The sequence below is a fragment of the Tauraco erythrolophus genome, chromosome 4 (assembly GCF_009769465.1).
Source record: "Tauraco erythrolophus isolate bTauEry1 chromosome 4, bTauEry1.pri, whole genome shotgun sequence".
In the NCBI taxonomy this organism is placed as follows: Eukaryota; Metazoa; Chordata; class Aves; order Musophagiformes; family Musophagidae; genus Tauraco; species Tauraco erythrolophus.
The window spans coordinates 46,295,560-46,311,948 of record NC_141468.1 but is presented as its reverse complement, the minus strand read 5'-3'; the positions used below and the strand labels follow the sequence as shown (position 1 = coordinate 46,311,948).

General features: G+C 41.7%; 1 protein-coding gene across 5 annotated transcripts in view; it reads left to right on the top strand.

Moving 5' to 3' along the window:
* The window catches only part of PPP1R12A (protein phosphatase 1 regulatory subunit 12A), a 128,538-nt gene extending 120,479 nt beyond the window's left edge, over positions 1–8,059 (top strand). For all 5 annotated transcript variants that reach the window (XM_086610898.1, XM_086610897.1, XM_086610896.1 and 2 more), the window contains one exon: positions 5,671–8,059. In XM_086610898.1, the coding sequence (XP_086467024.1) occupies positions 5,671–5,757 (87 nt within the window). In that variant the 3' untranslated portion in view covers positions 5,758–8,059. The remainder of the gene's footprint in view (positions 1–5,670) is intronic.
* Positions 8,060–16,389: the final 8,330 nt, after the last annotated feature.

The window sequence follows — 16,389 nt, the reverse complement described above, 5'->3', positions numbered from 1 at the left end:
GTGGAACACGATGAAATAGAAAACATTTTTGCACTCCAAAATTTTAAAGAAGTACCCCTGTTTTGACACTTGATCCTTGTCATTGATTAATAAAAAGCTTCCTTTCAAGCTCATTTTTGAGCTCCCTCTGGTGCTTGAAAATGGCATTAACTTCCAAATACTTTTTGTTAAAATACACGCACAAAGTTTTGTTGAAATAATTGAAGCTGACAGCAGATGTAGGCAGAAGGGAACCACGATGCCTCCAGCTCCCTTGGATTCAGGCCAAGACAGTTTGCTGTAAGGGAAGACACAATGTGGTTCCTTGAGGGGTCTTTAGAAGTGAAATACATAGAAAGCAAACTGTGGCATCGGAAAATAGTTGTGTCTACGAGAGGAAGACAGGATGTGAGCTTCTATCATCAACCTGTAAATTCCCGTTAGGGAAGGCTGGGCTTCCAGTAAAAACAGAGAATGCAAATACGATGCCTTTTTTTCAAAAGCTTACTTTCAATAAACAATATGTGAAAGTTTTGAGTTGAAGATTTAATAATCTTCCTATCATTTCTTACACTGCTGTGTAAAAGTATATGTTAAATGTGTCATTATTTACAGACTTTTGAATAGGAGATTTAGTTTGTGCAATTAGGGTGTTAAGTAAAGAATTCCAGGAATAGCTCTCATTGTTAATGTATCCTGAACTGTTTTGGAAAGCTGTGACTAATCACTGCTGGTTCTTAGATTGCTCTGCAAGAATGTGCCACTTGCTTGATACTTTCCTTTCACAGTGACTTATCTACTTTAAACAGGACTGTCTCTTCTAAGTTTTCTTTCAGTTCTGCTCATCTCGGGTTCTTTTAAACATAGTATGTATGTTTTTTTTCTTGTTTTCACTCCTATTTCTTTGATTCCTGCAGAACCTGCAACAAATAAAGCAGATTCAATCCTTGAGACACATAAATGAGCGACTGGTGACTGAGAATAGGGCCTTGACCCGAGTGGTTGCCAAGCTGTCAGGGTCCTGTAGGCAACTGCGCTCTGTGGACTTTTAATTTCTGCCTCCTCCTTTGTGTAGCCAGGCAGGTGTTGACATTCAGTTTGTGCTTGAGTAGAATTTTACTATTAACAATTGTGTGTCAGAAACTGACTTACTAGTAAGCTGCTCGGTGATGGCGGTGTGGCTAAAGCATGGTGTCCGGTGTACCAACTACAGGTGTCGCAGGTGTGTTGGTGTGGCGTGGTATTGTCTGTACTAGCACTGAAGCTTGTCCTTGCCTACTTGAAGATAAATTGGCAATGACCCAGGAGACCTTTGCCATGTTAAAACCTTGGCAATGATTGAAAGGATTTGGGTTTGCACTAGGATACGCTGAAGTCACTCCCTTGTTTTGATGTTTGAGTAAATGCTCAAACAGATAGATCTGCCTCTAGTTTTCTCATAAATTGAAATTAAGAACTGAGCGTTCTTACTGCCATATAATTGAAGTGCTTAGAATTGATACAAATCTAATCTCAGCTGAAGAATGTTTGAGAAGTGGATTCAGTCCTGGGCATTCCTGAACAGTTGCATTAGCAACTTTATTTCTTACATTTTTGTGTTTTAGTGTTTAGAGGGGGCCGAAGTCTTTCCTTTCAAAAATGTATCGGAGTTTCAGGTCAATTAATATTTTCACATCCCATGTGGTTCTGGCCCATCCTTACTTTTATCTAGACAGCTTAAAATATCCAGGTTTAGGGTTATTGATTTATATTGCTATATATGTAGGCATTCCAGTCGTGGACCAGAATCCTATCATGCAAGGACTATACAAACACAGACACAAAAACCACCTGCGTAGTGTGTCAGATTGGTTCATACTTACTAGGTCACCTGGTTCAGTCCCCTTCTGTTAAAGGTATGAACGGTTTTGTTTTTCATCTTTGGAAAAAATGCCAGTTTGTTGTCCTTAGTGTTATTGCAGGACTGTTTAAGAAACCCACCAAAGGTTCAACATTTGTGTGAGGAACAAAATGTGGTTTCTTTCCACACCAAATCTATATGCCTTTCTTCTTCCTCTTATATAACAGCTGTATAGGGTGGAGGTTTCAGTGAGCTTTTAAGATCTGTAGGTGAAAAAAAAAAAATTTCCTTTTGCATAGCAACTCTTGCTAAACTGCTTCCCCTCACCTACCCTCCCTTCCCACTTAGAAATAAGGCAATGAGCGCACAAATTTTCATTCTGCTCAGAGTCCGATCTCAGGTTTTTCCCCTAAGACACATGAAATAAAGAGAAGGTTTATCCTTTAGCTTAGTGTCTTCCTGGAGTTGGTCTAACAATAGGATGTGGATAGAAAGGTTGTTCCTGGTCCAGCCCCTGCATTCCTCAACGGTTCGGTTGTGTTAACCCTTAGTGAGTGAGTCCAGTCAGCTCACTGACCTGGCTGAAAACAGATCCCTTTATTTGTTATATTACTTGAGCCATCTCACCCCATCGTTGTTGTTGAATCACCAAACTAACACGTAGAAAGCAGCAGGAGCATACTGCATGCAAAGGGAGAGCTGTCCCTTTAGGGCAGCCCATCTTACATCAGCTTCAGCTAACAATGTGGTTTTTCAACACAGCTGAGCTAATCTAATGACTGCTGTCCACAGCCACACGTCCATACCATCTTTTTTTGCTAGCACTGACATTCCTTTAACCATGGTAAGCCAGTTCAGCGTGTTAACTCACAGAAATCTATTCAGTGTTCCTTTTTGTAGGGGAAGTTTTCAATGGCAGGTCATTGCGGAGCTTGAGGAGCCTGGCTAGCAAAAGAAAAGCAATGGAAACACAGCAATGGAAACGTTAAGCTATGATAGTAGTTTAACTATAGCACTGTGCTTAATTAATCTGAACAGATACGTTAACAGTTCATGAGCTTTTTGTCATCTTAATTTACAAAGTTGTTTTGTATGTAAAAACTGTTAAATCCTCCAGCAAACACAGACATTATTATTACTGTACGGATCTGAGTTGGCTCCACATATGTGAGGTGATTACTGAATAGTTATTTTCTCAACAACAGCACTGCAAAGTTACTAGCTAGTCATATAATACAGATAGGCAAAATGGTGCATTTGTAATCGTATTCAAGAATCTCATCACAGGAAGATACTTTGCTATTTTAGTAAGAAGCAAATTGGAATTGAATGTGTTAAGTACAGTACGTAACTGTGATTTTACTGAATTTGCTATAAAGCCTTTTTTTTTTCCCTGTCTCTGCACATTAAAGTTGTGTGGTGTCACCTCATTAGAAGTTGGAGTACCTTAGGAGTGCACTGCTCTAAGAAAATTGTGTAAATGTCTTTGGCTAGGTTTAAAGTATGTGGGGATTAGTATAGATGAGAAGTGTTAAGTATTTTAGGTTACTTGAGCTTATCCTTCCTGATCAATCTCCTATTACTCAAAACTGCTTTTATCTCCTACTGGTCTTCCCCTATTCTTTAGCAGACTTGCAACAAAAGAGAAAATACTTTCTTAATACCGATTCTACCTATTAGTTTAATTAGGATTAAAATCTATCTACAGATAGATTTGCAGACATATAATGGTACTGGATTATATTAAAGCTCTACATTTGAACAGCGGCTTTTCTGTTAAAATAGTTTAGCAGAAAATATCCGCTCTCTGGGTCTGCCTGTATGTAATTAAGCATTATTGGCTGCAGGTCCCTAGTCAATGGGTTGAAAGAGGACTATGACATTCCTGGAGCTGCTTTGAGGTTTCATTGGAAGGGGTACATGACCACACTTTTTGAGATACACAGTTAAAAAGACCCAAATCAGACTCCCTTGCTTCCTCGTGCAGGGCTAGATGAAGGCTGTTGTGGTTTCACCCAGGATCTTTGGTATGAAGTCTGTAACAGAACAAAAAGGAGAAGGAGAAGTGTTAGTTGCTTTGCCTGAACAAACGGTTGTTTCATTGTTTGCAGATACACATCACAGAACAACCCCGGTTGTTTGTCCTGACGTTCCAGGCGCATGCACAAATGCACGGTACACGCGCCTGTTATCTGGGTGTGACCCCTCGCACGTGGATCTCAGACAACAGTACTTGTTCTCCACAGCTTAGGGAACTTAGCACAGATAATACTGAAAATCGCCAAATGATCACTGGTGTTGCCCAGTTTCAAACACGTTGATATGGTTTTTGAAAGTAATCAGCATTTTACAGCACTTTGTTCAGAGCATAGCTCTCGACTGTAGGGGAAGCTTCCCTCTGACTCTGTGAAGAGCTCGCTTCAGGTGGCTTGCCCTAAGCTCCACCATGGAGCAGAGTGGGAATCCAGGTTAGCAGAATTATTTTTACTTATCTAACTGTGGAGGAGACCACCTTTTGTCTTCTTACGATCTCCTGTCGCCTTCATTTCACATACTTCAATATTGGCAGGTAAATAAACTAGAGATCCTATAACCTCGGTCATCTTCAGTGCACCATCAAGTTTCAACCTCTGAGGGGTTCTGCTCTTTGGTGAACTGAGTGTGGGAAGGAGTCCTTTAGAGGAGCTGTGTAACTGAAGCCTCTAGTGCAATGCACAGTTACTTACCCCTCTGTTTTTAAACTTCTATGTTCTCTCTGTTCCATTATAATTTGCTGAATATAATGGGGTTGAAAGTATCATTTTGCTTGAATAAAATGAAAACAAAATTAGTGGCAAGGAAATTTCATCATGAAAAATTACGTAGCCGTTGTTACATAGGTCACCAGCTGGACTTAGACCTCTTGTATGCACTTGCACCTGAGGTTACTGAATAACCACTCTGCAGGAATAGGCTATTACCTCCTGTGTAAACCTGCTGCTAGAAACCATACACGTAATTTAGCCATGAGTGTTATCGGTGGTTTGTTATCAGTGTGCGAATGCTGATACGGAGAACTGCTGAGATTACTTCTGGTTTCTCTGACGAGTTACATTCTCTCAGTACAAACCTCTGTGCGCTGACTTGTCCTCTTTTCCTGTCCGATCCTGTCCAACTCTCACCTCACTTGGCTTCTGCCTTCCAGCTTTTGTGCTTGTGTCACCCATCTCCTGGGGCAACCTTAACTTGCCATCTCCTAACTCGTATGCCTGAGTATGCAGCCTGGTGTTTCGGTGATCTCTTTCAGTGATCTGATCTTGTGTGAACTATGCTATTCAGGGATATGATCTCAAATTATAGGATGTGTGCTTCAACATGAGTTTGGAAGTGGCTGGAAGATTAATGCTATGAGCTAACAAGCTGAATCACACTGTATCTGATCAGGATGAAATCATCCAAGAGCACAGCGGTAGATACGCTTAGCCACAGCATGTTTTTTTTAAACTCTGCAAGTGCAGTATAGACAAGCCTCTTCAAATTGTTGGTAATTAACTTTTTTTTTTCGTTTTGCACTGAAATTGGAAGCATTTAATTACTTTCCTCACACTACTATAGATGCTTTTGTTAGAGGCTTGTTATCTGCATCACTGAGTTTTAGTGCATCTAGTCCAAGCAAATGAAAACTCCTCATCTGTAACTCTTAACTGTATCATGCTAAAAGATGAGATTTTTCTGAACTGCTCGTATGAAGGGGGAGAAAAGGCCAAGATGCTTAAGCTGAAAAAAGATTTTTTATCCCCAGCGCTCGTCTAGTCTTGCTGCTTTTACTTGGGTTATAATAGCAAATAACCATCGTGTTTCATTTTTCATAGATGCTACCAGACCTGAAGGCAGACAACCAGAGGCTAAAAGATGAAAATGGGGCCTTGATCAGAGTTATAAGCAAACTTTCCAAATAAAGGGTTTACTACAGCAGCAAATAACGGTATTGCACATCACTAGTAACTCCAGTGGACCATAATACGGCAGTCACTGGAAGTGTGGGAGGATCCCTTGGAGACTGTCATTTTCAGATATCCTGCCAAACGCCCTCTTACCTGTGTGTTTTTTTGTATCAAGATCATTGTTTCTGTTAAAATGCAGCTGCTGAGAAGATAAAATGACTGAGAAATCTTGTTTACAGCTACAGCATAATAAGGAAAGTGTTCAAGGCCAGATACGCCTCAGATATTTAACCAGTAAGCCTTAGTTGTACATAAACACTTTTACATCAACAAAAGCTTTCAGCTCTCACAGAAGACAGTTACTCAATAATGTTTTTGTTGTGCCACGATTCCCAGTTTTTTGCTATACTCAGTTTTCCTTTAAATCTTAAGTTTGGATTTTTTTTTTTCCCTTCTAATTATTCATGTACCAGATTTTCTTGTACAGTGTTTTCACAGCTTTACCATTCGCAGAGACCACACACCCTTTTAAATTACATATTTGTGTAGCTACCTAGAGTTGTATTGTCCAACCACCTGGAACAGAGATGTTTGGTGGAACATTTGCTTTCACTGTTTGTGCAATATGCATTTATTTCCTATACAAAATGCTTTAAAAGTCAGTTGAAACTAGAAATATTTTAAAAGTCCTGTTTTCTGCCTTTATTGGTCACTTTAAAAAAAAATAAAGAAGTTTGTAGTGAAAGATGTTAGATCCTGTAATCGTCACATTCATTTGAGCAGGTACTGAGTGATGCTGTATATATAAATGTGTACTGGTTTGATTTTTCAGACCACCACGTGGCATGCTTGAATATATTTCCCTATTGCAAATGTCTGTTAATGCAAATTAGGCTACTCCAGAGTAGTGTGTTTAACAAAGTTCATTAATTTTTATGGTATAAAGAATTTAGACATTGTACATTGTATGGAGCCCTATCTTTGCAAAAAGGTCTAAACTATATAAAATACTTTATTATCTTTTCTCCCTTTTTTTTTCATTTGATAGTGTTCACCATAATAAAAAATTGCATAAATATAACTGCTTCACTACATTTCACATACCTGTATTTATCTGAGTGCTGTCCAAAACTGTTGTGCTAGCCAAAGTAATGTACTAAATCATCTGAAAAACATAACCCATTACACTCACATTAATGTTACATGCACTGTTGCTGCCATGTGAGAAGGCATCCGATTTGACGACACCATCACGTCAGACCATTTTATACATTTCAGTGGCCTTTAAAAACAAAAAAAGTACTTAAGTGAAGATCGCTTTTGTTAGAAACAGCTTTTATATTTTCACTAAACCATTCAAAATACGACATCCTATTGGCACATAGTTTATTGCCTAAAACCACTGAACAGATCAGCCATTAAAACAAACTGTACATTGTAAAGCTTGTAGTAGCTATTGTATTATTGATTATATTGTATACTATATTAAATGTGAATTTGTACCCCTTCATTTAAAAAGGTCATTGTGTTCTACTGCCTACTCGGGGGGTGGGGGTTAGTTCTGCGGGGGTGGGATGTGTTTTGGTAAGGAAGACATGATGTCCTCTCTCTGTTGATTGGTTTTTTGAAGATGTAAGGTTATGCTCTTACTACCAAGCTCAGGATTCTTGATTTTAAAGGTACACAGATAGTTTGAGATATCTTATTGTAATTGATCTGTATGAGAGGTGGGTCTGAACCGTAGGGACTTCCATTGTCTTACGCTAACATAAAATAAAGAATTGAATGGCTGCAACGTATTGAGTTCTGTTACAAGACAGTTAGGCATATTCTGGATTATATTTGGTAAAGTTTGGGTGCCTGTGAATGATTAAATACATGTTTCTAATATTTTAGTGTTTTATATTTAGGTTATTTATTCTTTATATCTAAAAAATGAATGGCTACTGTGCTATATTGATTTTATTGGTAGTACTGAGCAGACCTTGTATCTGCATGAAACTAGTTGCAAAACCCACTATTTTGGAAAAAAAAAAAAATTGTATTTTGACATATACAAATAAAATGAATACAAACTATTTTAAATGTGTGAAAGTTTTACTGAGAAGACATTGAAATTTGTTATGAATTTAAACCATGTTATAAGTTTGCTATTTAAATTCTTCGGTGGGCATTTTTCATTCATTGCGTTACTTGGATGCAAGGTTCAAGTACCTTTCAAAGATTGTAATCAAATTGTGATTATTTGCACATCATTGTACATGCACATCTGTAAATGCAACAGTAAAAATGCCATATTTATGCAATCTGTAACAACTTGGACAAATGTTTATATATTTTACATAAACCTGTCTGTGCGCAGAATCTGAGAAGCATTTTTTACGTGATACTAACCGAATCTTACAAAGCAATTGCCAAACTTGTGGCACCGTCTTACTGTACTGGTCGTGTTGCAGATCAAACATGTCCCCAGAAAATCCGGCTACCGCAGAGAGAGAACGGGTCGTGGAGGACTGTTTTATTATTTAGGAGACAGTTTGCGTACGAGGAATAGATTGTTGCTGGCCGCTGACTTCTGGCAAGCTTCCTGAAGTGATTAATGGCTTCAGTGGTCATTCAAAACAGCAACTCAGATTTTCGGGGGACTTGCCACAGTATGGAAAGGGATCTTTATGTCCCAGAATTAACGTTAAATACACGTGAAGGCATGAAAGTAGCTGGTGCTGGAGAGCCAAGAGGCAAAGGGCGTGCCCAGAACTGCCTCAGCCATGAAGGAACCCATAACCTGGGGAGGAGGAGTGACTGCAGGTGGGAAGGCAGCCCGGGGAGCAGGGTGCAGGGAGGGTGGAGGCAGCGTGGCTGTGTAAGGGCCCGCCTGGCCTTAATGGCTTCTAGAAAGAGTAACTATTTACATAGTTACACGCAATCTTATAGAAGAGGAAAAAAGCATGGTTTGGGGTAGCTGAAGAATCCTGCTTTAGGAGATATGCGTCAAGGGAGAAATTGTAATTATTTCTTTCACCTTTATCATACAGAAACAGGCTCCATATGAGATGGCTCCTACCCCTGCTAGCTGATGTAACCATGAGGTTTACAGTCAAGAGTGAGGGTACCACATAATGCCAAAAACATCCGTATGACGGTAGACAGGAGATCTACACAAAGAAAAGCAGGTGGCGAGGAGGAAGTATGCCACGATGCCAGACATGGAAAGGCAACACCAAGTCAGAAAACAAACAGTTCACGTGGAGAAAGGCAGGGGACACATCAGACAAAACTGGTCTGAATTCAGACTTCAGGGCCCCATCGTGTCTGAACTCCTGAACAGAGAAAAATTGCCCAAAGTTAGCAATACTATGAATTGTGCCTTGCTGCTGGCTTGTACTGCTGCTCAGAGGAGGCATTAGTTTCTTGTGAGATGAAGTTGTGATGAAAATAATCATTAACGCTGACTCTTAGTTGATCTGGATGATCCTGGAAATGGTTTGACTCTGGACAGCTGGCACTTTACAGTTCCTTTATCGGCATTTTGAGGTCTTACCCTCCCTGTGCAGCACACCGGCTCCTCTGGAAAGAAACACACGCCCATTTGTCTCATACCATGTTGCTTTGGGTCTTGTGGCAGAAGCTGAAATGGAGGTGGCCAAATCTGCCACGCTGCAATGCGGTGCTGCCACAGGTCCCGGGAGCTCCAGCTGGGCCTCCCCAGAGAGTGCCCAGCCCCTGCTTGGGGCAAGGGCTGGCGAGGGCTCTTGGCAGCTGGGTCCTCAAGCCTGTCCAGCATGGAAGGTGTAGGCAGCCACGTTTTTTGTCACACTTCAAGTCACGATTCCCCTTTTAATGGTAGCTTCAGCTTCCCTAACTTGAGATGATGCAGTGTGGGCAGTAGATAATTTTGACACTTTAATTGTGCAACTCAGAGATTACTATGTTTTATAGATGAAATTTAATTTCCAGCTACAATCCAGAGGGCTGTCACAGCAAAACAGGACACAAATTCACTACATAATGTAGTTTAAAAAACTCCACAGCCATGCTAACATTACAGAATTTTTTGTGGAGCCTATTTTTGTAAAGGGTCGCTTTCCCACCTGCTTGAAGTCTTAGAATAGTTTTATTGCAGCTCCGCTGGTCACTGCTGTGAAATTGCAGGTTTTTCCCATGTAGGAATAGCCAGTCTGTGTGTTGGGGAATAGAAGAAACGATTTGCTTGTCTTTTGGAATTTCTGGCTGTTCATGGTTATGTACACAATGTTAACATTTAGCTATGGTGTTTCAGCTTCCTAGAGTTCTTAGGTCAAAGCCACTAATAACAAGGGTAAAAAATGCTGGTGACTAGAGTTACTTGCTTTCCATTTGTTTTGATTGCAATAGCAGCAGTTAGGGTTTGTTAGAATAATAGCAAGTAGTATTGTGCTCTGCCTCAGCATAGATTTAAAGTAAGACTAGAACAGTCCTAAAGATGACTGCAGGTTCCTGCATAGAAGACAGAATTAAAAAAAAAAAAAAAGAAACTCAAACAACTCCCAAACCCACAATGAATTGCTCAGACTTTAAAGGGAGAGCTGCAGCCACACTGATGAAGTCATCGGCTATTCTTGCTTGTGTCAGCACCTCCCCATTTTGTGTTACAGATTAGATAGGAAAAGTATGTAGCCTTTAGAGAAAGGAGGAACTGTTCAGTTCTTTCGTCTGAAAACATCACCTGTTGGATGTCTAATGTTTCTGATCTGGCCCAGGGATAATTACAGCAGGGACAAAAGCCCCACATTCCAACTCTAATTATTTCACCCTTCTTGCTTGGTTTCTACTCGTCTGTTTTGCAAACCTATTAAAGCTTAGCAGTAGTTAGCCAAGACAGCACAATTTGTCTTCCAGTGTGGTCTTTTCCTTTTGTTTTATTTGCTGGAGAAAAAAAAAAGGGGGGGGCGGGGTGAGAAGAACCTATTTATTTGCTTGGTATCGTCATCCTGCACTTCACCCGCTCCACTAGAGTCCTTTGAGCAGGGACTCACTGGGCTGAATTCCTCTTTTAGCAAACCAGTGCAGGGAGAAGCTGCTGCAGATCTCACTGCCCCCCCATCTCTCCCCAAAAGAAAAGAGAAAATAGCCCTGTTGCCCTCATTCGTGTCTGTGTTATATACCCCTGTTTTAATGGCATGTCTCTACCTCAAAAAAGGACAGGCCTGATCTCTGAGGGAACTGCTATACTACAGCTAAAATAAAGCTACTGCTTTCTGTGAGTGGTTACCCGGACCTGCACCTCAAGTCTTCCAAAGAAAAGAACGTGGCTTCATTACATTAGCTGGTACAAATTACACATTTATACAAAATTTACACAAAATACACCTGTAGATACGCGGTCTAGTCACTGCCCAGAAAGAAGGTTTAATGAAAAAGTGAGTTTGTTTAAAAATAAAAATCCACATTTAACATCAACTCGTGATAACATGGGCACGATTCTCCAACTGTTATCAGCACACCTCTATTTTTAGCTGTAGGAAAAGCAGCAAATGACACTAAGTTCTTTCCTCCCACTTAGTCCGTGGCTATAGGTGCTGCATCGTGTTAAGTAAATTGCCTAGTAACTCATCCTCAGCTCCCCTTGTATAACATGCCAGCGCTCTAAATGTGAGAGCTTTCACTATGGGCTTTTATTACGCTTATTTAGTCCCCTGCATAAAAAAGGAGCAAATTATTTGAAATTAGCAGGGGGTGGCAGAAGAAATGCTACTTGGGGACTGAAGCGCTGATATTACTTCACCAGTTCCTGCCTAGGAACAACGACAGCGAGATCAGTTTTCAGCCCGCGGAGGAGCCCCGAGCCGGGGCAGGGCCGCTGGCGGGCGGCTGGGCCGGGAGGTGGCACCAGACGGCTTCGCTTCTCCCGGGCTCCTCCCGGGCTCCTCCCGCTCCTTCGCAGGGCGAGCTGCCGCCGTGCCCGGCAGCTCTGGCCCAGGCACCGCTCGGCGTTGGTCTGTTTTCCCCCCTTTTTCCCCCGACCACAGCAGACAGGAATGGCTCAAACGGCAGTGACTCGAGGAAATTCCACCTCTGCTGTAAGTTGAGCCAGTTCCAGCATGACAGACGAAGCGCGGCAGAGAACAGCAATCACAGATTAATTTGGACACGAGGGATGCCCTTACTCTGAAGGCGGCAAGGATGCCTTTTAAGTATCTTGTACTGAAAGCCTGCAAAAGGAGCTGCATGATTTAACACCCTGGGAATGGCAGAGAGAGCTCTCGCCTTGGCTGGTGAGCTGAAATCCACCCCAACGGGAGGCCGAAGCTGTAACCCACGGGGAGCAGGGCTGGGCTGGCCAGTGGGTCTGGGGGAACAGGGACCCGCTGCACGGTGAGCACTCCCGTGCTGTGTGAAGAGACTGACAGACAGAGTAGGAGGAGATGCTCACCAACCACCGCAGGAGAGCTCTGCTACAGCTGAGAGAGAGGAAAAGCAAAAAAATAATCCTCCGTATCAGAAGTTGTCATGCCAGGAGTTCTTAGCAGCACTGAACTTGGCTGAAATGCCAGAACACTGGTTAACTCCTTCTGCTCAAACCCCTTTCCATGTGATCACTGTATGAGTGTGTTGCTTTGCTTTGTAAGCAGAGCACTCTGTGCACTGTGAGGTCCTTGTAGTCCTCCCTTTGCCCCCTCCAGTATCTCCTCCCTGTTCATTGCCTTGCAAGCATGTGCAGCACACCACAGGCACTCACGTCCTTCTCCAGCCTCCTCATCCTTTCCTCCTCAGCTCTGCATGGATAGGGTTCAGCCCTTATTTCCAAGCCACTATATATAACTATTTTCTGTGCAAGGGAGGGCTTCAAGGTCTAATTAAGTTCCCTGTTTCTCAGGGTGACAGCTGCAATAACCAAAAGACCCCAAATCCACTTCCCCTGGGACCTTGAGCACTCTCTGAATTTCCCCGTGTCGGGAGCGGCACTCAGGATTGCTACACGCAGACACTGAGTGTAAGAACTCCTTCATATTTTACTAACAAGTCACTACAAGCTTACCGACACGCCACAGCTGCTGGAGAGAACAGGCTCTCCTCAGTCTTCTCAACCACTCCTGTGTGCCACCCAGATCACTAAGACCCTCCTTGGACATTCAATTCCCAGCAGTTCTCATTCAGTCCTGCTGGTACCTGCTGCCTATTTCTGCCTCCTTAGACCATCTCTGACCCTTCCTCGCACGGCCTCATCCCGAGCCCCTCAGAAGCACACATCCCTAAATGCTTTCAAAGACCCCATTAATCTTTTCCTGACCCCTGGATCTTTTTTCCACTGATAATCTAATCTTTGCTCAGTGGCAATGTCTCTACCCAGCCATTTAGTTCCCACTTACTCTTGTTTCTAATCCAACGGGGTGGTTTTACCATAAACTAAGCACACTCTACAAGTCACCTGTTCCCACTTAATCCAGTTATTCCCCTTCTCAGGAATCAGCACTATTTTCCATAGGCCTCCTTCCTATTTTTCTCCTTCTCTCTGAACAGTTTCAGGGTGAAAGCAGTGAAAGATCTTTGCATTTCTTCCCTTGTTTTCAACCCATCGAGGTGTTTGCAGGCAAACAGCCATTCACTGTTTCTTAATCCGTTTCCTTCCATCCCTTTTTGAGTGTCCAACAATAAAGCAAATAGAGAAGGTGAGGCCTATTGGCTCCTAATGGCTAATCTGGGAATATATAGTATAAACTGAGCATTGGCTGTGGATTTGCCCATACGCAAAGGATGAAGTATGCAGCTTGTCCTCTTTCAAGTAACTTTTTACCTTAAAATATCTTTTTAATATGTATTTAAAGCTTTTCATCTTACATACCTTGGCAGTTTTCAGCTTGAAACAGCAAATAATGTATATTATGAGCAAAGCACAAAGTTAGATTTCAAGCATTGTCCACATTTGTTTATACAACATTGTTACAATATAGGCACATAGATTTTGTTCCAACTGTTCACACAAAAATTCAGTCCCAAGCTTTCATCCTAGATGTTTACAGCATGACCATGTATCATTGAAATAAATTCCATAATATAAAATATCGACTGAATTTGAACCATAGGAAGTATATTTTATTTTTTATGTTTTTGAAGCTATCCTCTCCCTTTGCAGTCTGTCTGGTTTCATGCACACTGACTCTGAACTCTTGCAAGTGCTTTCCCCCCCTCTGCTTGAACTCACTGATATGTCACAGGAATTGACTGATTGCTGTTTGTGTTTGTTTTGGACACTTCCAAATGATTGCTACTAATAATCAGTACTAAATTCCTGAAATATCTGCCTGATTCCTTTTACCAGGCAACTTTGTTATGGTCCGTCATAGGAAACGCAGTAGGCTGCAGGAATACTGTGGTGCAGGAGAAAAATAATCGCCAAATGAACAGATAGCCGAAACAAAGCGCTGTAAAAAGCCATCACACTAAATTCTGCATGCATCACCTACTGCATTTCAGCGAAGGCCAAGTTTCTTAGTCAGCTCTCCGAGGAGATCCGTCAGCCCTAACTATGATTCTTTTGGGACATAGTTTTGTGCCCACTGCACTTTTCTACTGTGTGCAGCTCGTCACCTGCATGAGGTTAGATCAAAAGGATGCAGGTACAACAACTTAAAGATACACAGGGGGAATCGAGAGACCTAGTTCTCTTTTACTAACTTTGTATTGGTCTTTCAACAAATTAAAATAATTATGAAGAGCTAGAGGGCTGTTAATTTAAAAAAAAAAAAAAAGCCATTGAAAGGTTATGAATTGTAACCAGTACTGACAAGACACAGACTGACGGTGAGCCAGTAACCACTGGATTTGGTTTCTAATTATTTGTTTGTGTGCCTACATTTGGAGATACAGAAGGACAGGAACCAAATTGTCTTTGTGGTGGACCAAAATCTGTTCAACAATGTTTTAAACTGTAATGAGAGTTAGCTGTATAGAGGTGAGTATGGTCAGAGGATGCTGTCTTTAAGAAGAATGAATAGGCTCTGGAGGTGCTGGAAACGCACAAAATAGAAAAAGCAACAAGGGTGGTGTTATTCAGATAACTGAAGGTTATCTTAAGGGTAACTTAAACGTACGATATTACTTCTGTCCCATGGATAGGTACAGTCAGCTCGCCATTACTGAGGTGACAGACAGTATCTTAGGCAGCACATCAGCTTGATAACCTGGCAGCTCCCCCACTAGCTAAGATGGTGGCAGCCCAGTTGCCCACGCAGGGTATCCCTCAGAACTCAGGAGTCTAGAGGACAACGTGGCACAGCCATGCCCCAAAAAACACCCAAGACTAGCTTACATCTGGAAGACTACATGAGCTCTCTCTCTCTGGTGGAGGAATGCAAAAAGAGCAGAACACCTCTGTTTTGAAAGTAGTTTCTTCCCAAAAGGGCAAGTGTAGAGGCTGGACTAATAAGCCAGTGTACGGACAAATCCAACTCCTCCACATTAGGCTCCCTGGTATTCTTACTGTGAGGCAGCACGGATGTCCTGCAGGAGCAGTTTAGCTTGACAGACTCAGTCCTGCTCAAGTATGTCTAGATAGCTTGTGCCCTTAGAAAATTTTCCCCAACATAAGTCACTTTACATTTATCTACACTGAATTCATTTGCCACTTTATCATTGCCACTCAGTTTGACAATTTGGGTTTTTTTTCACTTTCTCAATTTGTTCTGTTTCTTTCCAATACTTTGATTTTGATGGATCCTCCATAACGAAGAGCTCCACTGCAAGATGCTCCCTAGGTTCCTTCACAGTGAACACAAAAATGGGGGCCATAATGGAAGAACCGTCTCCTCCAAGTTCTTCTTTTGTATCATGATCATATTCTGGCCCTACTGATTCGCTATCAGGGGATTTGCTTCTATGCCTTTTGCAAACCGGTCCTCAAACATATCTATAGCCTGACATATAGCATCCACCTTTTCTTCCCTTCTCTCCCAAGCACTGGGAGGCTTGTCAGTCTTGGTTTTTTTCTCTACCTTCTAATACCTCACTGCGTAACGTTTTGACTCCATGTCTGTTTTTCATCTCTACTCCTCAACAGGTTGCTCTAGGGCACACTTACCTGTTTCACTGCTCAAATCTGGCCCTAGAGAGTCCCTACTTGGGCAGAAAAAAACAGATAGCATGGTTGCTCAATAAACTGTTTCAAAGCTATGCTGACTCAACTTCATCATAAATAGCAAGGAGGAGTAAAATCAGCCGAGTCATCGCTCTGTACCCTTATATGATGCACAACATAAGAAACAGCAATAGATCATGTCACAGAGCAAGATTGTGAACTGTGGCAGAAAACATTCTCCTCACGTCTTTGAAGTCATCTGCACAAATACTGAATCCATTCCCATCCCCACTGTCATTTCTCATCCAGCTGCCAGCTGGAGACAGATGGCAATCTCTGCATTAATTTCTCACACTATAAGATTAAATGCTTGAAAAATCAAGCAAACTTCTTTCTGTAAGTTTGGGTTTTTTCCTTTTCACACTGCACTCCTCCATCAGCAGGATGACGATGAAGAACTTTGCTGCAAGAAACAATACTGGTTTGTCTGTCAAACCAAACTAGTTCAAAGAAACTACATAGTTATTTTTGGTCGAATGATAGCAGAGTTCAAGAATGGTATTGTTTGGTATGGTATCATTCAAATCAGGCTA